This window comes from Aricia agestis, chromosome 8 (assembly GCF_905147365.1).
Source record: "Aricia agestis chromosome 8, ilAriAges1.1, whole genome shotgun sequence".
Taxonomy (NCBI): Eukaryota; Metazoa; Arthropoda; class Insecta; order Lepidoptera; family Lycaenidae; genus Aricia; species Aricia agestis.
In genome coordinates, this window is record NC_056413.1 from 2,671,708 (window position 1) to 2,696,287 (window position 24,580).

General features: G+C 37.8%; 1 protein-coding gene across 1 annotated transcript in view; it reads left to right on the top strand.

The window, feature by feature from the left end:
- LOC121729936 (glypican-6) overlaps positions 1-24,580 on the top strand; it is an 87,033-nt gene that overhangs the window by 27,420 nt on the left and 35,033 nt on the right. The window contains exon 2 of the mRNA XM_042118668.1: positions 21,993-22,145. Within this exon, the coding sequence (XP_041974602.1) occupies positions 21,993-22,145 (153 nt within the window). The remainder of the gene's footprint in view (positions 1-21,992; positions 22,146-24,580) is intronic.

The window sequence follows — 24,580 nt, forward strand, 5'->3', positions numbered from 1 at the left end:
ATGATTATTATTTAACTATTTCTGTATAATTAGTTTTAGTAAAAAATTCGTCGTATTCGTACCTGGACTTATGTTTATACTTTTACACTAAACTAAACATTGTTCACAATTTTCTCATTTACACTTACTAGTAGGTAGTACCTGATACTTTTTTTTTTTTAATTTAGGGAGCTTAGTCAACCTTGACTATGTCGCTCCATTAGAACAACAATTAAATTTAACCATAAATCAATATTAATCTATTGCACGTCTATTAAGTGCTATCCTAACCATCTTATAAATTTCTTTAGCTTTATCTGACAGGGGATAAGCCAGAATGCAGTTGCAAGTTCCAGTATACATAAAATTTTCAATTTTCCTTACAATATATACTTGATACTTGATAGTATGCGCCTCCGCCTAACGCCTCCGTGGTCTAGTGGTTAGAGCGTCGCTCTCGACTCCGGAGGTCGTGGGTTCGAATCCCGCGTTGGAAACATGTTATTTCCAAGTTTGGTTAGGACAATGCAGGCTGATCACCTGATTGTCTGACAAGTAAGATGATCCATGCGTCGGATGGGCATGTAAAAAGTCGGTCCTGCGCCTTATCTCTCGCCAGTCGTGTCGGTCTTCCGTCCCACTGGGTTATGAGAGTAAAAGGAATAGAGAGTGCTCTTGTGTACTGCGCACACACTTGGGCACTATAAAATTACTCCTGCGTACCTGGCCTGGTTTCAATGAAACCGGCCACCGTCACCGAAACCGGTGTGGGGAGTATTATTATGTAGTAACTGTAGAAGTTAGTATTTGGTAGTAAGAAAGTTAACTGCGAAGTGTGGGTTAAAGCTGTGTCGCGACTGTCGGGTATTAACCTACATGATACGCGGGTCGACTCTTTATTATAAGTTCAATAAACAAAGATTAGGACCACCCGGCAGACATGAATTAGTCATCGTATAGAAAAAGGTAACCTCACCCACTGTTTTGTCTATTATTTTATCTCTACCACTTAATTTTGCATACATGTTGTGAATCTTATGATAATAATAGCCTACACATTTTTCTACTACCTAGAACCACATCTTAGGCTCGAATCCGGCAAGGTCTCTATAGTCTCTACCTCTAGACTAGAGCGTGTCAAAATAATAAAAAAAATTTATATAGTAATCGTATCGTTGTATAAAGTCTTAAAATTAATCTATCTTTTGATACCGCAGGCACTCTAGGAGCAAACTACTGCACCTTTATATTTTCTATACAATTATTGTATTATAATTTAAAAGAGCCAGTTATCTTCCAAGACATGTATCTTATAACCACTTAACTACATAATATAATCTTCGATTTAATTTTCTTCTATAGCCGCCATACAATTTTTTATTTTAATTAATTACTCCGACAAAATTACCAACATTACAGCTCTAAACACAAAACTTAACCCGCGAGTGCGCGCGGTGCTGAGCCCTTGCGTCTATTTGCGGTGGGATATTGACCGCGCATTGTTTACCTTACACCTCCGCCCGACTGAATTATCTCCATCTAAAACATATGTCGAGGAATAAACATGTCGAAACATATACGTATAGGTATGAATATACTAGTATGTACTAGTGGATAGTAAATAATTTCTTTTGCTGCAAATCTGAAAAAAAAACGAAAAAATGTTATTGTAACCTGCAAATTGCGAATTTATTTGAAATAAGAATACTTTTTTTTAACTTGTAATGTATTTGAAAATTAACTATTGAAAAATCTTGATAAGTTTTTTTTTAATGTGAATTTCAAAAAGGTTCTCAAGATTAATAGCAAAAAACTTTATTATTCGTAACAAAGTCGTCGAGTTTCAACTAACTAGATAGTTCCAATAGTGTTTATAAGCTGTATCGGCTCAAATTACTTGACACTACAACGACTCATTCAAGGGTCGCTTCCTGTTTGAACAAATATTTCTACGGCTGCATACATGCATTAAAAAACCTTTTGATACTTGCATACAATGGGATTACAGATTCGAGATAATTTTTTCAAATAAAATGGCAAATTACAACAAAAAAAGTGTTTTTTTTTTAAATACGAATGACGCATCGCTTGGTTATTGGGATATCAGGACATCACATAATATTAAGATGTACTCACTGAAGCCTGAATCAATAGATTTGAACTTTCAATACAGTTCCTTTAAGTTCATAATAGATTAACAATTAACTGTACGAAATGTTACTCAAAATGCATGCAATAATGGATTATAAAGTGTACGCAAAGTTTGATATTAGGATATTTTCTGCAAAAGTGGTCAAGCGTGATCGAGCTGTAGTATTGTCAAAAATAATCCATATAGCCCTAATACACTTGACGTTATTGATCCTCAAGCTTAACCCCTAATTCGCCGCAATAAAGTATACATTCGTCTAACAAATATTTCTTATTTCCAGGTAAACACTGCTCGAGTATTTCGTGAATAGATGGTCTGGTATGTAAGTAGAGTTTAATCCGAGTATTTATCGTCGTTAGTGGTAGGTAAGTATTATGATAGATGGGGCCGTTCTAATACAGATTAAATATTTTTAAATAAGTCTACGACTATTGTCCACTTAGTATTTTGATTTTACTTACTCTAAAAGCAACGGAAACGGAACGGAACTAGCTATATTGTAGAGACCTTTTAAATAATACTTAAATTCACTGAACTTGCGGTTTGATATTACTAAGAAAAAACTTGCAACTGCAAATTGCAATATTATATTAGTAACAGTCAACAGATCTTTATTTTTTTTCAATAAGGGGAAGACACCTGCGAGCATTACACCGGAATTTCGAAAACAGCTGTTTCTGAAGCACGACAAATCTCGTAAAAGCTTGGTACACAAAAATGCGTTTTTTTTTGTGACAATCAGACCGGTGGTTCGGGGCCTTTGATACCCACATAGTCATTACAGGGTTAAGTTTTTAAATTAATTTTATAATTGAACTTTAGTTACAGATTAAGGAATTTTAGTAAGGTTTAACTTTGGCTTAACTTACTATTATTATCTACCTATGCTATGTTTAAAAAAAAATTGGAAAAAGTCGAATATTGAAATTGTATGTATATATATATATATATATATATATATAATATATATGTGTATCCGTTTCGAAAAAAAAAAAATATCTAACTTTTTAAAGCTTGCATAGATTTGGGCGTAGGGCTGACGGCTCTACATAAACATAAGTGTTGAGAGACAAGATACGCGTGTGGCTTCTAACCATCTTCAAACTGACTTGTTTGGACTTGGAATAGTTATTCTATAATTGGTATATTCGAAATTCAAGTTAGTATCGGTGAGTAATTTTATTTTTTTAGGACTTAAAAAAATTAAAAGAGTACTTATTGAATGCTTCTTTTGAACGTCCAAAAGAGAAAGAGACTAAAAGTTTTTCACCTTTTCTTTCTAGGTACGTGTTGGCTTGGCAGAAAAAGTAAAAACGTTATATTAAACCTGCACCTTTCTGCGTGGCTTTTAACACAGTGTCTAACTGCTCTAACGCATAAGGAAAGAATTTTCATTTCATCTAAGCCCGGCCGCACATTATCCGAATTTCTGATCAGAAAAATTCGAACGCCCCGCCCCGCTCATACATTTTGACACGTAAGAAATTCTTATAGTGTGCGGGATCTACAACAAAATGTATGAACAGAGTGCGATCCGCCGGCGTCCGAATTTTTCTGATCAGAAATTTCGGAAAATGTACGGCCGGGCTAAAACTTATTTTTTGCACTTAACCATTTTGTCATTTTCGGCCATGGTTAGCACCCAGCAAAGGACAGGTATAAAGTGATTAAGACAGTATCTAAGCACAAAAAGTGTCAACACAAGAGCAAAGCGTTAGGTTGTATATAGGTCAGCCACAAAGACACACTTCACCCCGATGTAGACCATCGTCATCATCGACACCTGACGTCGAGGAGGTCAAGTCTACTAAATACGCCATTATGACGCCATTATTGGAGATTAGAAATCGAACAATAAATATTCGGATTGGACCCGTTAAATGATTTTTTTGATTTTGATTGAATGCATGAGTTTAATAGAAAGGTTTTTCAGAAAGGTAATGCAAATGCATGATTGAATGCATGAGTTTAATAGAAAGGTTTTTCAGAAAGGTAATGCAAATGCATGATTGAATGCATGAGTTTAATAGAAAGGTTTTTCAGAAAGGTAATGCAAATGCATGATTGAATGCATGAGTTTAATAGAAAGGTTTTTCAGAAAGGTAATTTCAAGAAAAGTTTAAATTATGTTTACGTCTTCACTTTTTAGTCATGTAATCGCTTGAACATCTGAAGTCGTTAATCTTACTTTCACAACTTCTACAACAATTCCAATTCGCAAGTTTTCATCGAGTATGAAAATACTTGCAAGTTAGAGAATGGAATACCTTTCGAGGAGCCTTCTTTCGAAGGTTGAAATGTAGCTGTAGACGTTTCTAGAAATCAATTAGTTCTTTTTTTATGAAATAAGGGGTCAAACGAGCAAATGGGTCACCTGATGGAAAGCAACCTCCGTCGCCCATGGACACTCGCAGCATCAGAAGAGCCGGCCTTTAAGAGGGAATAGGGTAATAGGGGAGGGTAGGGAAGGGAATAGGGTCGGGGATTGGACCTCCGGTAAACTCACTCACTTGGCGAAACACAGCGCAAGCGCTGTTTCACGCCGGTTTTCTGTGAGAACGTGACATTTCTCCGGTCGAGCCGGCCCATTCGTGCCGAAGCATGGCTCTCCCACGTATAAAAATCCAAGTTCAATTACTCATTAACCGTACATTCATTTTGATTGGTCTGAGGACTGAGACCTAAGTACTTAAGTCATTTTTTGCATTTAGTTCCCAAACTCATCTTTAAAATTTTACCAATAACGTTTTAAATATCCTGAAACGAAAAAAGGACACTTCGAAAAAGAAGGGAAGAAATTTTAACATCTGTGAATGTCAAAATTTCTTTCTTTTCTTTTTCTCAATCACTGCAAAATTATCTTTACTTATTATACTGTTCATATTGTTTGACTTGCGCTCAGACTCGGTTTGTAGATTTTCAAAAGGCAACTTTGTTAGTTAGCGCTGCTAAATATAAGTTTTAAAACGAAGTCCCCGGCAAGTATGAACCGTTGAGAAAGCTAAACTTTACAATGTTCTTAACAATTTTTCACTTCTTTTACCACGACAGTTATTACTTTAGTTGCGGAGTTTCTGGAAGATATTAAATTTTTTGCCATTGTAATCATCGTGGAAGACCAAAAATTTTAATTTCAAGTAAAGACTTCTGCACACTGTCTGTATAGCTAGCAAAGTCTGTACTTTGCTGTACTACAGTTATCTAATCCATACTAATATAAATGCGAAAGTGTATCTTTTTTTATGAAATAAGGGGGCGAACGAGCAAACGGGTCACCTGATGGAAAGCAATTTCCGTCGCCCATGGACACTCGCAGCGTCAGAAGACCTGCAGGTGCTTTGCCGGCCTTTGAAGAGGGAATAGGGTAATAGGGATGGGAAGAGAAGGGAATAGGGGAGGGTAGAGAAGGGAATAGGGTAGGGGATTGGGCCTCCGGTAAGCTCACTCACTCGGCGGTTTTCTGTGAGCCCGTGGTATTTCTCCGGTCGAGCCGGCCCATTCGTGCCGGAGCATGGCTCTCCCAATATGAAATATCTGTCTGTCTATTACCTCTTCTCTCCCGATTTTGCTGAAAGGGAAAGGATATAGTGTACTTTTTATCCCGGAAAAATGTACGGTTCCAGCTCATTAAACTAATCTCATCTAGTAGTACTATTAAGTAGTGTAGCGTCTGGTCTGGAGCAGTGAAATATTTAGTGTTAATGGCCTAGCGAAGTGACATTTCCGTTTGTTTTCCAGGTACGATTAACGTTGGGCATTCGTCCAGTTAAAGTGCAATGTACAAGCTGTAATATAATATTTGTTAGCAGTTATTGATGTGAAAAGTGCTAGTAGACAAATTCCTGTAAAAAAAAAATAGTATTTTACATAACTTTTAAAAAATTTCGCTTTGCAGTGTATACAGTCCCTGCACATAATATTATCACTTGCAGTCCTAGCACAAATTACCGCTCACAGTGAACACAGGTCTAGCACTTAACAGCGGTTGAACGTCCGCGTTGTTATTCGCTGCAAATATTTTACTCTTTTCGCAGTCTAGGCCCAAGTATTTCAAGTATTTGCCCGTGGCCCGCTCGTAAACTTTACTTTGTTCTAACCGACGTGTTCTTTGTTGTATCTTTCATATAAAAAGACGTGTGACTAGCGAGTTTCTTAATGCTTCAGAGATGAGTATCTTGAATATTCAGGTGCAGTATTTTCATATAAATGCCCAAGGAAAGTTGCTAAAACGTACATACCGTAAGAATTATGCTACTTTTAGTACCTATTGTCTGTGAAAGAACGGTCTGTGGTTACTTGTCACCGTATGGATCTAAACAAAATTTATGCTTGCTTTTGTTCGGGCGTAACTACTTTTAGATTTTGCTCATGCGATAGCCTGCTAACATATTACATACTGCTATGCTAGTAAAAAAGTCTAGCACTCTTAAAATGTTATGTATCCCCTTGTCTACTAGGTCTCTTAAAATTAAAGACACGAGTGGACAAAATGGGTAAAATATAACAATTTAGAGAAAAAGAAGAATTTCAAAACTGTCGTTTTTTGCATAAATGCAGACTTTAGGGCCGGGAAAATATTTTGAAATAAAAAATGTGGATTCTATAATATATTAGCTAGACGATAAAGTAAGTCACAAAGTTTGTTCAATTTAGGGCTCCCACACAAAAACTGCGAATTCGCATCGCATCGCAAATATCTGCGACAAAACTCATACTAAAATGACATTTCGTGGTTATGTAATGTAGAAAAATTAGTAATTGCTGTTATGTTGTAAAATGGAAGTTACCCACTTCACTCATTCATGTGACATGTCTTCGATTGCTAGTAACAAAGTTGTCTGTAAGCAATACAATCGTAATTTCCTCTACATAAAACATTATTTGCTTAGGCAATAAAGCCGCTTTTTCATTAAAAACAAACGGTAAAAACATATCTGCAGCGTCTGCAACAATATTAATAGATTGCTACTACAACTAGGAAGTTCTATAAATAATATACTTTATCGCGTGTCAATTTATCTTGCTATAAAGTATAATATGACCATACGCTAAACCTATAAAGCCTAGCTATAGCACAGAATATATATTAGTTGTACCAAGCTATAGTACTTATATTGTTAGGTCGTAAAACCTAAGAATAACCTGTAGAATGTAGATCCCACTGGATTTTATAGCGGTTTTAGTTTAGAACTAGCCTTTGCCCGCGACTTCGCTCGCGTTAAGAAGTATTAATATATACAAACTTTAATCCCCCATTTTATCCCTTTAGGGGTAGAATTTATCAAAATCCTTTCTTAGGGGATGCCTAAGTGCCGGTATAAAAATATCCACTGCCCTTTCCCGAGATTTAAAGTATCTTCATACCAAATTTCAGCAAAATCGGTTTGGGTGTGAAGAGGTAACAAAAAGACACACTTTCGCATTTGTAATATTAGCAAGGAAAAAAAATTAGTCTGTTATTATTTTAAGCTATGGATTTCCGCAAAGTTACGCCTGATTCCATTAACTATATTAGCAAGAGCCGAACTTAATCGAGCTATACTTCAGTTTAGCTCGATTTAGTTCCATTTTGACGTTAAAATTAGAATCGTATCTAAACATATAGGTTATCTTAACTAGCTGAAACAGGAGCTATTTGCATTCGATAAGTAATCGGCCACTTGCGCGGAGAGGTTGTTATCGGCCAATAATTCACCGCGAACATTGAACTGTCGTTGTCTCTTAATGGTTTTGCGTTGAGTGCTGGTCATTGAGACCTACTTGTTGGGCCTTTAAATTGATTTAATTGACTCAATATTTTGTATTTTGTATCACCATGTCGCGTTTGGAAATGATTATTATGCCACCATATCAAGCTATAAGCGTGTACAATCGATGTCAATGATGAGCAATCGTAGACGAATATGCCCGTTATAGCTCGCAATTGTTTTTATTGGTCCATCCACCACTGAGAGAGCATTATGTTGATAAAGAGGATATTAATCGCCCAAATTGTTAGGCAGTGATAATCGATTCAGCTTTCAAATTAAGAACTAAATTGACCTGTATCTGAAACGGTTTAGTCGTTTTAGAGCTTATAGTCATAAAACGAAGATATACAGACAGACTGACCCGTCAAGTTTGTAATTAATTAGTTATAAGTACTTTTTGTTCTCATTACAGCGAATTTGACATCAACTTATTCATCTTAATTAGCTTAGGGTGGTGTGTTTATTAGAGCTTCGTGTACCTACAACAAACTTGGACTGAATCGCGTCCTGTCCATATTATGTCTTATCAATACTAGGATTTCCAGTCAATTTGGTATTTCCAGCTACTCTACATCTGGCGACTTGTGGACATATTGACGCATCCTTCTCAATCACGCTCGTTTTCACAATTGACCGGGCATTGCGTGCACCGAACATTTAGCGGTTCGCGATAATTTGTCGATATTGTTTGTTTACTTCTACTATTGCACGTTCGGCTGTCAGTGCACTCTTCATGACTGACATTCGAAAGCGCATTTTTTCCGTGCACGATGTCCAATGTCCATTGTACATGTGTGATATGCGACGACATCCGTAACCAATTTTCTGTTATTTTTTTTTATGAAATAAGGGGGCAAACGAGCAAACGGGTCATCTGATGGAAAGCAACTTCCGTCGCCCTCCATGGGCGACACTCGCAGCATCAGAAGAGCTGCAGGTGCGTTGCCGGCCTTTTAAGAGGGAATAGGGTAATAGGGGAGGGCAGGGATGGGAAGGGAAGGGAAGTGAATAGGGGAGGGTGGGGAAGGGAATAGGGTAGGGGATTGGGCCTCCGGTAAACTCACTCACTCGGCGAAACACAGCGCAAGCGCTGTTTTACGCCGGTTTTCTGTGAGAACGTGGTATTTTTCCGGTCGAGCCGGCCCATTCGTGCCGAAGCACGGCTCTCCCACGTATGATTTACGTATTTAGCAGAAAACTGTTCAATTGGTGTACTAGTTTTACTCTATTCCCTGAGCCTGAGGTTTGGGGATTGGGGTCCCCAATCCTATTCTGTTTCAATGTAATATTCAGTCTGTTCTTGGATTGATGTCTGGATAGAAAAGGAAGCAAAGCTGGTGTAGCATTAAAATAATAGAATCAGGCACTAATTTTTTGCACTTTAAGGTGCATACTGCATACCTAATAGTTTAGATCGGAGCCCGGGCCCTAATTTTCAAAGTCAATCACGCTAAGTTACATAAATTGTATACAATTAGTTTTAATTTCGAAACAAAAAACGGGCGGCGTTCTCTTTGTGAGTGTAATAACGGCGAGTTAATAGGTCAATTAAGTTGCAGAACTTGCATACTGCAGTTAGTGCAGAGTAAGTGAGCAGCGCACGCAATCCTATGCAAATATTTTCTATTGTCGCCATTCTTACAGTAATTATGGCGTTTTTCAGAATTGCGCAAACTGTTTTGCTTAATACTTTCTTTTTTTTTTTTATGAAAGAAGGGGGCAAACGAGCAAACAGGTCACCTGATGGAAAGCAACTTCCGTCGCCCATGGACACTCGCAGCATCAGAAGAGCTGCAGGTGCGTTGCCGGCCTTTTAAGAGGGAATAGGGTAATAGGGGAGGGTAGGGATGGGAAGGGAAAGGAATAGGGGAGGATAGGAAAGGGAATTGGGCCTCCGGTAAACTCACTCACTCAGCGAAACGCAGCGCAAGCGCTGTTTCACGCCGGTTTTCTGTGAGAACGTGGTATTTCTCCGGTCGAGCCGGCCCATTCGTGCCGAAGCATGGCTCTCCCACGTATATACTCGCTGTAATGTGGCGGTATATTGCACTAATGCCTGTGCTAATGCTGCTTAAATGGAGCTTTAAGAAGCTCTCAAGCGCTGTCTTCAGACAATTTCAAGCAGGGCGTGATTTAAAGAGCCTGAACCTAGTAATAGCATTGATTTCAGATCCTAAAAGGCTAAACCTTAAAGGCACAAGTTGGTAGTGGATGACATAAAGCTTCAGTAAATCATTATACTTATTGTAACGAAGCTAGCGATAGAAATGAATGGAAGCTGTACATTTGGAAGTAAATTTAGTTCCTTTTCGTTCTACTTTAAATGAAATACACTTTGCAACTCGTATGCAGAAAGTACTCGTAATAACGCTCCTAACCACAAATAAAACACCACATTAAGATAGCTTGATGTAACAGCATTTTGGACACATACTTTGTGATCATTTGGGTCACACCGTGCGACTCGTACGTGACACCTATATGGGGCACGTTTGCTGGAAGTTCACGCCAGATAGAACTTATATTACTGCATGCACGACTTCGTAATCATGATCAAACAGCGTCAGCGTCTTAGTCATTTGACGCTTCCGTACAATTCAGGGTTATTTTACCTTGGATCCTTTTGAGACTGATCCTTGTGTCGTTGCCATAAAGCTCAGTGTTAAAATGACTTGGAGTGTGAGTCAAATGGCGACATTGTGTCTTATCTCTCCCATATCATCTCGACAGTCCTCAACATCAAACATGAGATGTAGAGAACTCTGCACTTTCGAACAAGAGCTACTCAGATTTGAAGCGCTTTTATCGTTGACGACGGAACTGCCAAAATTTATAAGATGTTGAAAAAATGACGAACGAATGCAATCCTAATCAAATCTAATCTATACAAGGATAATGTAACGGACAATTTAAGAATAATTCTACTCATAAAACATGAAATCCTTTAATGATTCAGAAAGAAACAGAAAGGTTCAAACTGGTCTGGCTGTATATTCAATGACATAACTGTAATATATTTAATGAAGTATAAGAAGACGATCAATCTTCCCGGCTTTGCGGGCAATTTCGCAGGAATGCTCGCCCGGCCGGTTCCTCTAATTATAAAGGAATCCGTGCGTCATCCTTGATTCATCAGGATTAAAAAATATCCCCGCCAACGTGCGAATATTTCATGTACCGCAATGCGCTATCTGCCAATACGTTTTTAACCTATATTGCAGACAATACTGCTGAAATTGAAGCAGTGGAGTTTATGTAAGCTTTTGTGCCAAATTCGTATTGTATAAAATTTTAAAAAGGGTTGATACAATCGAGTATTTTAAGGTTCGAGCGCCGGGCCCTTTTCTCTTAACTATACATATTAAAAATTGTAATGACAACTAATTTTATTCACCGCAACCCTTCGAGATAATCGCTGAACATATAATTTAGCAGATGAACCCCAGTAAATAAATCTTAGCCGATGACTAAGTCAAAGCGCCGACAAAATTAGTGGCAGCGGTGGGAGCGTTTCTCCAATTAATTGACTTCTAGATAACTGAAGTGTGTGACGTCACAAGTGTCTAGTCCCTTTATCTGAGCGGATATTAGGCACTTAATAAATCGTCCGTCGGGTCGTGCATTTCTATTAACTGCCGTGCGAGATGCGGGCTGATAGCGTTACCATAAAACTGATTTTACATTTTTTCGTCTGGCCACCGCGGTAATGGAATTTGAACTGTACGGGATGGGTTATAAGGATAATTTTGAACTGGATTTTCGGTTGAACTTTACAAGCACGTTTAGGTGAGGACCATTTGGAGTATATATCACACGTTTATGATATGACACAGTAAACACCGAGTTCACCACTTTACGGGGATCGTTCGTGTTAAACAGTTTGTAGCGAAATTACCGGATTAAGTTACATATTAATCATCATTATCGCATGACCCCTTACTCTCAAGTTCTAACTTCTAACACGTCCTGATCGGTGCAATGCTCTACAGTTTTATCAAGATCAGGATAACTCTATCTACGACTCCTTTAGAGATGTCTTAAATGTTTAAAATTGATTGGCCAGTACCCTCGGAAAGCGATGCTTAGTCTTTTCACAATGTTATCTTAATATGGACTTTAAAAAAATCAGTACAGCTAACTAACGGTTTCTTTTAGCCGTTAAGACGTTTGGCTCCTTGTATTGTCTGTGTATGATACTTATAGACAATGAAGTATATTATATAAAATATATGAATAAGAATAGTGTTCCGGTCGGAAGGCTCAGTGGTTCGTGACGAAGCGCGCGTTGGGCAGTTCCTCACTCGCACACGACATTCCTCGTACGCTCCACTGGCCTCACACATAAATCTGTTTGCTGATAACAGAAATGATCGGGATATTACCTGTTGAAGTAGCTGAAAATGTGACAGGAACTGTTGTAGTGGATGTGCCTTGTAAGGTCTACCAGCATGAAGTTATAAGTGTGTTAGAAGTAAAAGAAAGAAGTGACTAACATAGGGGTTTATTGGAAAGGAAAGAGAAGAGTTATTAGTAATGCGTGATCGACAACTGCTACAAAAAGAAGTGACTAACATAGAAGTCAATTGGAAAGGAGAGTAGAGATGATTAGGACCTGTGAATTGTGATTGGGACGAAAAGAAAAGCTAAAAGAGGTTGTTTTTCTTAAAAAAAAATTGTTTGCTGATAGCTTAATATTATACTTAATTAATTTGCATTTATAACTTTCAGAGCGAAATTTAAAAAATATAATTACATTAAAAAAACGTAGAGCTTGAGAATTCCTAAGTAAATCCCATATTAGTTGATCTCTATTTTTAACCGACTTCCAAAAAGGAGGAGGTTATATGTTCGTCTGTTTATATTTTTTTTCACTATCGAAATCATCGAAAGCAAGTATTAAGTATCCAGGTTCCCTGAAGATTTTTTTAATTGTTGCCATTGGCAGGTTCAGGGAACCCCTGCGGTCGTGTATCTCGCGTTTCCCGTAGTCCCACCTTCACCGTAAATGCGGAATGCATTTACGCATCCCCGGAGGCTGGGGAGGACCACTGAGGTATGTGGGACTTCCCGGGACGGACGTAATATCCGCACTCGGGACTACCCACTAAAACCCCAACGGTGTTCCTACTCCTGAAGGTGGGACTACGGGAAACGCGAGATACACGACGCAGGGGTTCCCTGAACCTGCCAATGGCAAGTTAGGCTTTATACTTTAACCTTTGAGAGTAACGTGACCAAGTTAAGCTTTATACTTTAACCTTTGGGTGTTCATAATCTTATCACCGGGTTTTACCCCGCAATGTTTTTTTGACGTGAGATGAAATAATAAACAATGTGTTCCAGTTAGTTGATAATCAAAAAATTCTGTATAAACACAATTAATGATTACAGTTTCGGGTAATAAGGATGGACTGGAAGCACGCGACCTTTTTGACCACAAATTCGAACTTTTATGATTTTCACTTTACCCGACTGCGTCAGAACTCAGAAAGAGGGTTATGTTTTTCGAGATCATGTTTGTGGGCATGTTTGAATACATAGTTGATTGGCACGCTCTATGACCTGAAAGTCTTAACGGATTTTAGCTTAAAAAGTGTCTTAAGATTCTACTGGGCTTTTTAAATAATAATAATTTGTTGTTGATAATAATAACCGATATGCACTATTTTTAAACGAAAAGAATTGTATTCTGTAAACATTTCACCAAGAGAGCCCATGATTTTTACATTCGATTTGTAATTTGTATTTATAGGTTTGTTTATTTCAGAACTTGGATTAATATTATCTTCTCGTGGTGAATCATGAATCTCAGGCTCTAACCACAAAACCACAAGAATGACTGTCATGCTTTTATGAATGAAAATCATAATTGCCCACATGACCATATCTATATGACACATAATTTTAATTTTATATGTTTATATATGACACATAATATATAACATCATATTTTTTCTAAAACTTCGAGATGCTTAATCAAATTAAATATGTACACTGTTCCCACCTGTTCCTGTGTTTTTGACTCTGATATGCTCCCCTCATAATTTTACTAGTAACCCTCTTGCCTACTTGCTTTAAATTAAATGTCAATCTGATATCACAACCTCCACGAAGCTATCTCACATTGGATGTTAATTTGAAACCCAAAATGAATTGTTCCCGATTCTATGGAAAGAAACCTTGTCCGATTTCGTTGGGTGTCAACTCTCAAGTTTAAAATGTGTTTCGTGTCAGCGTTTCAATTTTTGATGGTTTCGTCTGATGATGGACATCTCATGTTACAATGAGAACTGTCCCTAAGGCCGGCCATAGACGAACCGCGGTTTCCGCACGGTGTCCGCAGTTTCCATACTAAATTCATATCCGCAAAACAGGGACCGCTCGAGCAGTTCTTGAGCGGTCGGTGTATTTCAACGCGACCGCTCTAGAGCAGTCGGTCCCGACTGCAACTTGCTGTCCGTCTATGGCCGGTCTAAGGCCGGTATAAATAGTCAGTACTCAAGAGTCAAGATGCATCTCGGTCTCAAGACACGGTTCAGGCTCTGTGATTGTTTGGCTGTCAAAATTTGGACCAATCACAGAGCCGAACCGCATCTTAAGACCGGGTTGCATCTTAAGTTACTAACTATTTATGCGGGCCTAAGATTTCTTAGCCATACTCAAAATTGTGATAAAATGAGTCAAGATCGTTCGACTTAATGTCACGTCGAACTCACCTGGCGTACAGAATAGGCTGCCATTACTTTAATAACTATCATTCTGTTTCTTTGTGAGGTTCTGATGACTTCATTGTCCATCGCGCGGGTGGTCCTTAATCGAGGAGATTACGACGAGTCTTAACGCGGTCGAGAGATGAGTTCCAAGTATTCGTTAATTATGATGTAGAAGAAGGTGGACGTCTGCGCTGACCATAATAAATGGTGCCAAACCTCTTAATTAGGACATATGAGAATGAGGAGGTAGTAGGTACCGAAAGCATTATTTTTTAAGAAAGTTTGAAGTTATGTAAGTTTATTTTTTATTTTTATGAAATGAGAGGGCAAACGAGCAAACGGGTCATCTGATGGAAAGCAACTTCCGTCGCCCATGGACTCTCGCAGCATCAGAAGAGCTGCAGGTGCGTTGCCGGCCTTTTAAGAGAGAATAGGGAAATAGGGGAGGGTAGGGAAGGGAATAGGGTAGGGGATTGGGCCTCCGGTAAACTCTCTCACTCGGCGAAACAAGCGCAAGCACTGTTTCACGCCGATTTTCTGTGAGCCCGTGGTATTTCTCTGGTCGAGCCGGCCCATTCGTGCCGAAGCATGGCTCTCCCACGTAAGTAGTCCATAATTTCACATAGACTCTAGAGTTAAATGAGGAGGTACTTACGTAGCAGCCTGCAACATGCTGAAAATATGTTTTCAAAGTAATATGTATTTCTATTGCGATTTCACCAAAAAGTTTTCAGTGTACTGAAAAGTACTGAGAATCTTTTCTATGAAAATTTTTCGCGTGTTGATTGTTGACGTTCTTGCAAGTTTTCTAGGTATCAGTTGTTTTTGTTTTCATTGCCAATTGCTTGAAAGTCGAAACAATATTTTATAAAGAAAAGTAGAAATAAAACAAATAAGATAAAAACAATGGTAGTAATTGGGATTTTGCCAGATATTTAAAAGTTCGTGAGGTCTATGACCAGCTTATAAATTTAGGATGATGTTTTACATTTATTTTTAAGGGCAATTGGACGTGTCTGTCTGTCACTGAGACAATAAATTAACACACTTGAGTATAATTTAGTGTTCAAATTAATGTAAATTATGAAGACGTTCTTCAACATACAAAATGCAATGTTTTGCTGCAAAAAATATAAATACATAATATATATTTCTTTTTATTAGTACTGCCAATTAAATATAATATTATAAAAGTAAAAATCAATGGAAAAACACAAAGGAATAACTCATTTTGTTCACATAATATTATCCTTCATAAGTCATAATTAACAACAACTGATAAAAGCCTCTGAGAAACTTTAAAAACAATTTTAGTGTAGATTCGTTAATGGTTTGAAATTGCTTCCGATAAATTGATTGGATAATGGATAATGTTGATGATCTCAACAAACAACATCGCGTCGGCAGAAATACAATCAGGACTTTTATATGGCTTTGTGTGTAATAGTTTGATTCAAAGACTTTTTATACAACGGCTCATACTAGAATGAAAAGATACACACTGTATTTGTGTTTGTTTGTCAAGCGAAGTTACTAAATTATCAGACAATGATAATGTTATAACATTGTATGAGAGTTACTAAGATTTCAGTCCGTTGTGCACGGTAGATTTCTTTTGGTTAGTAGAGATGTACTATTTAGGAGCTATTTAAGAGCTTTGTGCTTTTACAACGCTCAGAAGAATAGTTCCCAGTTACATATTTTTTAAAAAGTTTTCCTTCGCCCTTGGCCCTGAAACAGTTTTTAAATCGCACTATAAAACATCCCTAAATATCCGAAACCGTTCCCAATTGGTCCCCTTGTGTGAACTCCATACTTCCCTATTTCGGGAATAAAAAGCGAGTGGTCTCTCGACACGGTTTCATTAGTGAGTAAATGCGATTTAAACCCACTTGACACCCCGCTCGTTTTAATTTGCCCCGGATAATGTAATGGGGACATCGCGGTAGACATGTAAAAGATCTTTTAATTTTAACCGACTTTTAAAATGAGGTTGTTATTTAGGCTTTGGCAAATGGTGTGTAACAAATGATAATAATAAGTTTACTTGGTGAAATCTAAAGATTCGGCATTAAAAATACGTTCACAATATTGTGAAAGTTTTTAACGCCTAATCCAAAGGCGTTAAAAGTAGATGTCAACAAAATCCATCATCAACTCGTTTTCAGTTTCATAATCTGGGGAGTTTCTTAAAATTTTCATTTGTTAGTCTCTTCATTCATCAACAAAGGTTGAGGAAGAAACATGGAACTCTACCTAGCTTTTATTATAATTATTTGCAACGGAATATTAAGATGACATTAAGGTTCCACATGTAGTCTGATCACGTATAAAGAAGGGACGGCTTATTCCTTTAGGGCTCAACCAATCAACTACTAAAGCCTCCAGAGGCAAGGGAAGGAAATGACTGTGGAAGATACGAAACAAGATATCGCATGTTTAGAAAGCTAGTTGTATCATTCATAACCCAAGGACTAAGTAGCGTAAATTAGATATTTCAGAGACAAGTTAGTCCACAAAAAGCCTATATCCTTCCTCGATAAATGGGCTATCTAATACTGAAAGATTTTTCAAATCGGGCCTGTAGTTCCTGAGATTAGCGCGTTCAAACAAACAAACTCTTCCGCTTTATAATATTAGTATATATATATTTAATCGGATATTCAGTGACAATAAACAGATGTGTTTTCGATATAATTAACATTATTATACTACATTCTCGATGGGATTTTCCAGGCCAAATTAAGTTGCAGAACCTTAGGTCGTTTAGTACTTAAGTGTTTTTGCCGAAACCCGCTTAAAAAAAGTTAAATGCGAAGAGACTTTTTATCTGTTATCGCGTATTAACGAGTCCCGCACATGTTAATTGACTTGGGAACTTTTTGTAGTCTGTGGTTTTAACTCATTTAAGTGTTTTAGGACTTTGTCACTCAACCGCGGGGCAGATGAAAAAAGCTAACGGGATGATAAGCTGTCGATAACTCTTATTAAAATGTAAAGCAAAATTAAAAGATTTTGCTTATCATGGAAGTCTTGGTTTAGACGAGTCACGAAATGTTGATTTAATTAAAATTGATTGTTGGGACTATACTGATTTTAATACGATTTGTATTTATTCGCCATTATGCACCAGTACAAGCGATTAGGAACGTTGAGAACTAGATATTTGTCTATGATTGCCCATGATCAACGTCAACTGTGCATGCTATTGGAGCCTATACACGAATATGTCCCTACATGTTTGTAACCGCTTGGTCAATACAATGATGGCCTAATGACCATCATGGCTCAACATAGGATAGCGAGGCCTCAACCAAATTATTGATAAGATTTCTACTTTAACTTATTTTTTTTTTCCTATTATAGAAATAAATATCTGGAAAGAAACATCATGATGATTTTAAACACATCTTCTGCAGAGTATATTCTGTGACATAATTCTCGAAAGCCCACATAAATGCTGTTTGTTTATTGCTTGCAGATATATTAATGTCACATGGAATAATGTACTTTCTCTCGCCGCAATAAAGTCCGTTTCACTGCGGCGTGAGTCAAATAGATAATTTTACTGCTGCAGATTCTATTATAATTTAGTTTCATGTTATTGCTCCATAACGTTTGTATGAAAGTTTGTTTTGTTCGTGAACTTAACGATAACTAAGCGCGATCTCTCCCTCTTATTGTATACAATGTATTTACTCACTATGTAGCTGTTTACCCAGAAATAGGGATGATGCCTACTGTAGAATATCACAGAGGTACAAGAGATACAAAGCTTAGTCTTATAGAGCCTTAGAGAGGCTTGAGAAAGATAAGAGTGATTTGGTAGAGTTAGGAAAAACGTTAAAGGGCCCGTTCTGACTTCTGAGTTATCTCCCGAGTCCCGACCTAGTGGGATTAAAATAAGTCGCGCCAATGTCTTTTGGAACTTTAATAGCGCGATTTAGAATATTCCACCGTTTTATATGTGCATATTATGAAAGTGATACCTACTGATGTTAGCTCGCACAAAGTACCTCACTCTTCTGTCCTGTTAAAGTTTTTTTTTTTCTATTTTATTTAAGGGACGTTTCCCACAAGGTGTGATATTACAGGCTCCCTAGAACATTTTTTTTATTACTATCAAGCAAATTTTTCGTGAATAGCTTAAAAAAAATAGAACAAACCATATTTTAGTTTAGGACCATAAAATCAAAATATCAAATCCTTTCTATCTCTGTTAGCACTAGCACTTTCGAGAATTTTCGCAGACGAAATGGTTGTTTGTCTTATCAAAATGAAGCTACTCATGAAAAATTAGCTTCATAGTAATAAAAAAAATGTTCTAGGCAGACATGAGTCAAAACTAAATAACTAAAGTAACAAAGTAAACTCGTCATTAACGGCTATTTCTGTTGACCAATAAATCGATAGCAATGAATAGGTAATATTAATTAGTCTACGACCACAGAAAGTGTCGTATTGCAGTGGTGCTCTTTGTTAGAGACTCATTGTTGGAGAGTAATCATAGCATTCTGATTATAACATTAGAACAAAGGATCTTGTTGTGGGCCTAGGCCTAGGATTTAGACTCGAGGCAAAAGGACTAAATAAAATAACGATATAAATTTAGTTGTTAGTCACTTCTTAAGAGAGATTAAATTATACTTCATTCTCAGTCACAGTAATGATCTGAAATATCGTTACAAATTTAGTAGAAAGACAACACCTAGAACAAATAGTGGAAAAGTATCAATGGTGTAAAGATTTTTATATAGCCTTTTATCGTGTAACTAAACACTGTCCCCCTTACTAATAAACGCTGTATAAGCTTTGAATAGTTATACAGTGTTTTGTCTTCTTCAATTCAATTAAAAATGTCACTTGTGTGACAGGAACAAAACACTGTATAACTATTCAAAGCTTATACAACGTTTATTAGTAAAGGGGTATGTTTACCTGATAAATTAAAATAAAAAAATTTAAATAATAGCGACTTTTCTGATTGCAATTTTTATAGTGTAGTGGAAATAAAATATCTACTTGACGATTTTAATAGACACACATGTAGAGTTGAACACAATATAAGAAGACCACTGGCAAGAGCATAGGCCCTTCTCCCACGGAGAAGGGCCAAACTAACACTACTTTTTAACTTTAGAAAATATACGGTTGTTGTGCGATACACAGGAGCTATACTTTTGACAAATAGTGTTTGTTAAACTCTTAGAAAATTGTTATTGCTTGTTTCTGTGCCAATTAAAAAACAAATAGTGCTTATTCGGAATTCAAAATCAATGCGTAAATTTCTCTTCCCCCATTATGAAGCAACTGTAGGTCGTTTGCGCCTCATCTCACAGCCCTCACGCCCCCATGGTAAATATTAAAATATCACGGCCTGTGGCGACACTCTCCCCGGCTTATGGAAATGACGTGCGGTGCAAGGGAAAAAAGGTAGCGACTACCGCTCATACATGCACAAAAATGTTGCTGTTGCTCTCAGAGTCTGTGGAAACGCAACAGTAGATTCGAGTTTACTATGCGATGAAAAACTCTCAAAGTTGGATTTTGACTTCAAACTATTTTGAGCATATTTCTCTCGAGGCACATCATAAATACATTCGTTAGCGGCAGCGAGAAATTTTTTGGGCATACCCTTGCTAGTGGGATCCCTGTAAAGCAGAAGTCCCGAACATATTTTGTCTACTGCCCACTTTGAGAAAAGATTATGTTTTTAGCACCCCCTTTGTTTCAATTTAAAATGCATTCAGATAAAATAAATCACCCCCCCAAGCCTCTACACTACGCCCCCATTTTTTTCTGAGTCCCACACCGCCCCCCTTTAGACCTTTATCATAAGCCCACTTTGGGAAAGGCTGCTCTAAAGTCTATCACATCATGGGTAGAGTCAGTTGTTAGCTGCAGTTGCAATCTCTTTGTATGTCAATTTCACTAGTTAATTGATAATAAATTGTTTTTAAATTTAACCTTGCTTACTTACTAGTTTTAAAGTGGGTTTAGCATAATTCATGTCTCGTTACTTCCATTCTCGCTCCTCCCTTGTACCACAGTATTGTTTGACCCCGCGTAATTATTATACCGAATATAATGACCTCTATTGTGATAAGCATAGAGGCGTTATTCCCGTATGTAAATTTTCATCCAGGTCCTGTCAACATGAGCACGAAATGCTCCGATACCAGGGGATTTGTTATAATTAAGACGAAATTGTCATACACAATGTTTGGACATCCATTCAGATATGAAATGATTTCACACGTGACTGTACACAAGGAATATTTCAAAGGGGTCCTTTGAAATGTCTGAAGAAATTAGAGGAATTGGTAATTGGAATTGGAATACTGTTTCAGGGATTGTTTTGTTCTTTGGTTTTAGCAGGTACTGGGTAGGCTCTAAAAATTTTAAGGAATTTCCAATTCTGCTGTCAGAATAGATGCGATGAAGGTGTGGTGACTTCTCTATAAAACGAGTAGGATTTTAAGGAAGTTTCATTTGAGTTTGTTTTGTTACGCGTTTAGGCATAGGCCATAGAGATTTTGTACTTTCCTTGTTTGAGTTAGTTGGGGATATCATTTCAATTGAATTAAGTATTGAAGTAACTCAGGAAACAACCTATGTTTGCGGTTTTAATAATTGATGCCAATATAGTCTATTTCTTTGGAATTGAAGAAAAAACTTTTAGAATTACAATATTTTCTGGACACCAGGAAAATGATTATCAGAGTACCTAAATATTGGTTCTTATGGTGATAACCAATATCTTTGAAGTAGAGTTTGAAGTTTATTTATAGTGTAGGGACTGGGGTGGCGGAACCCCTCGTCAGGGGTCCTTTCAATGGGGGACTTATTGCATTACCGCCTATCGATCCGCCGTCAAAAGATACGGAGATTGGTCTTAAAATTATATTTTAACAGCCATGCTTGGCTTTATTGATTCCTAATAAGCTGAAATTAGGAGAAGATAGGAGGTATAATGTTATTAAATGTTTTTACTGATAGCTTTTCCTGCTTTCGAGAATCATTTTCAATTGCACCGAAGGAAGCATTCGCAAATCTTTTAAATTCTGTCTTTGATAGAATCAAACATGTTGTTTTTCTCCAGAACTTTCCATATAACATGACATCGCGTAGCCTCCATCAGAATTGAAGAATTTGACGAAAGAGAGAACCTACGGTACTACTACCCCACTCTCTACATTAGGATTCTTAACAATATTTGACTGTCTATCAGTATATCCTGCAAAATGATGCTTCTCATCTTAGTGATGGTAGCCAGTTTAACAGAAACCAAGCTAGTTACATTATATCATATTATACCTAATAGTACCCAAGAGTGTGCACAATAGCTCTCTACTCTTTCTACGTCCCTACAAATTCTTATCATCCTTTCTCTTTCAGATGCCGGCGAGCTATGCGGCAACCGAGGGTGCTGCGCCCCCGGCTCCCGCGTGCGCCTCACGCAGCACGCGCGCTCGCAGCTGGAGTCCGCGCTGCGGGCCGAGTTGGGCAAGCTTTCCGAGATATTAGCTAACCGGGCGAAGAGGTTTGATGGTGAGTACTAGCATCTAGAGCAGTTATAGTTCGCGTGGTCCGTGGACCACACGGATGCAATGGTCCCTGGTCCGAACAACCCTTTATTATAAAATTGCATTTAGTTACCGTATATTACCAATAGATCAAATGAGTGGGGCAATCCTGGCAAAACAGGCATTTGTTAAAAATATATTATCCTGGTACCTAAAAAGGTTCAGAACCAGTGACCTAGATAATATGCAAGTACTTATAGTACCTATACTAGAAATTAAGCTACATGAGCCAAAGGGTGCCTGATGAAAGGATGCATGTAGTGAACTTTCCGCTCGGACGGGCAATCAAAATTGACGAGCGCCGATCGTACAAACGCATACATACGTTTAACCAATCTGCAGTCGTTTTAGTGCTTTTCTTACATTGTGGTAATTTTCTAGATACCTTTTGTCTTTATTAGGGTAAAGTTTTGACACTGGTGACTGGTCTTTATCAGTTGTTGATTAAAGTAGTTATTTAAAAGTATCATTAAAATATTTTATAACGCGTTATAGCGAAATAAAAGCCCAAACGATGCGATATCATTAGCTTAACTTCTGCCAAAGACCTACTAAAATCATAAATGAGCAACAAGGAACGCATCCGACTGACTAAAAGCAGCTACAAATGGTATTAACTCCTAGCAAAGTTTATGCTCTTGTGCAACGGGATGTCTAGACTAAGTACTTTCCAGCCGGCCCTCATTTAATTACCTAAGCAGAAATTATGACAGCTAGTAACCAGTTTACCCAGAACCTGTAGCTAGATTCAGCCACATTCCTAGATATTTCTGTTGCTAATTTATTGCACCCGAAAGGCAAATTACTGCTATATCGTACAGCGCAGACGAGCGACCGCCGACCGCTGCCACCAGTTAATTAAAAGACTTTCATCTATGTCATAATATTATGTATCATGATTCATGGCCTCACTTTGGGCCATGATGGAGAACAAGGCTTGTATATGCACAATCGACGTTGATCAAGGACAATCATAGACCAATATATGCCACTATACACTTTTGTAATCGCTTGTAGTGATCCATCATTTGCTATCATTGAGGGCTGAGGCCGTATAGTGTCTCTATCTTTTTACATTTTGGCATCCGTTTTCATAATTTTTCAGAGTTTTGAAAGCGCATATACATATTGCATATAAAATGTATGTGTAGCATTGTTTCTGAAGCATCCGTTTTCATAATTTAGATTTTTGAAAACATATACATTATACATCTGTGTAGCGGTTTTGTGGTATTGGCGGTAGTTGTAGGCTGTATCCCGTCTGAACCGTGCATTCTCAGCGAGCTTTCAGTACTTTGTTGTGCTAAGAATGGTCTATTGAAAACTCCACGCCGACACCGCAATCCGTTACAGCCATCACCTGGCAACACTTTAAAGCCACAATACAGACAGCTATCTTAGCTATGCCATTGCCAATGATGATTTTAGATATTAAAACGGTTTTTGCATAATAGTTGTATTACTCGTATATTTTAAATGTAAAGTCTGCCTGTTGCCACTTCAAGCTTAAACCGTTTAACCGATTTGATGAAATTCGGTATATAGATACTTTGAATCCAGATAAAGGTAAGATTTATACCGGATAGACCGTATAAATACCACGTTCTCACAGAAAACCGGCGTGAAACAGCGCTTGCGCTGTGTTTCGCCGAGTGAGTGAGTTTACCGGAGGCCCAATCCGCTACCCTATTCCCTTTCCTACCCTCCCCTATTCCCTACCCTTCCCTACCATCCCCTATTACCCTATTCCCTCTTAAAAGGCCGGCAACGCACATGCAGCTCTTCTGATGCTGCGAGTGTCCATGGGCGACGGAAGTTGCTTTCCATCAGGTGACCCGTTTGCTCGTTTGCCCCCTTATTTCATAAAAAAATATAGTTTTAATCCCGAAATTTGTATGGGTGCCACGTTATACACAAATGTAATATTTATTATGCTATGGGAGCTTTTGGTCGTGATATCTTTAAAGAGTCGCTACAAAATAATATTCACAAAACTTATGTGACTATTTTCATTGCCTAGATCTGGGGAGGGGCGGACTTCCCCCCCTTCAGATCGCGCCTGTGTACGTGCTCAAAGCGCTATAGTAACAAGTGGTACTGGTATATAAATAGCGGTGTTACTCGCGGGTTATCGCAAACTGCACTTAGCACACTGAAAACCCGATAACTCGCTCGACTTGAATTCATAATCGATATTCGATACATATTGTCATCGCAACAACAGCAAAAATAGCTAATAATGGCAACTGAACTTGTAGTTTTGACGTACCACTATAATTAGTCCATGTCCATACTTCCATACTAATATTACAAATGCGAAAATGTGTCTGTCTGTCTGTTACCTCTTCACGCTCGAACCGCAGAACCGATTTCGCTGAAAGGCATGGATATGTTTTGAGT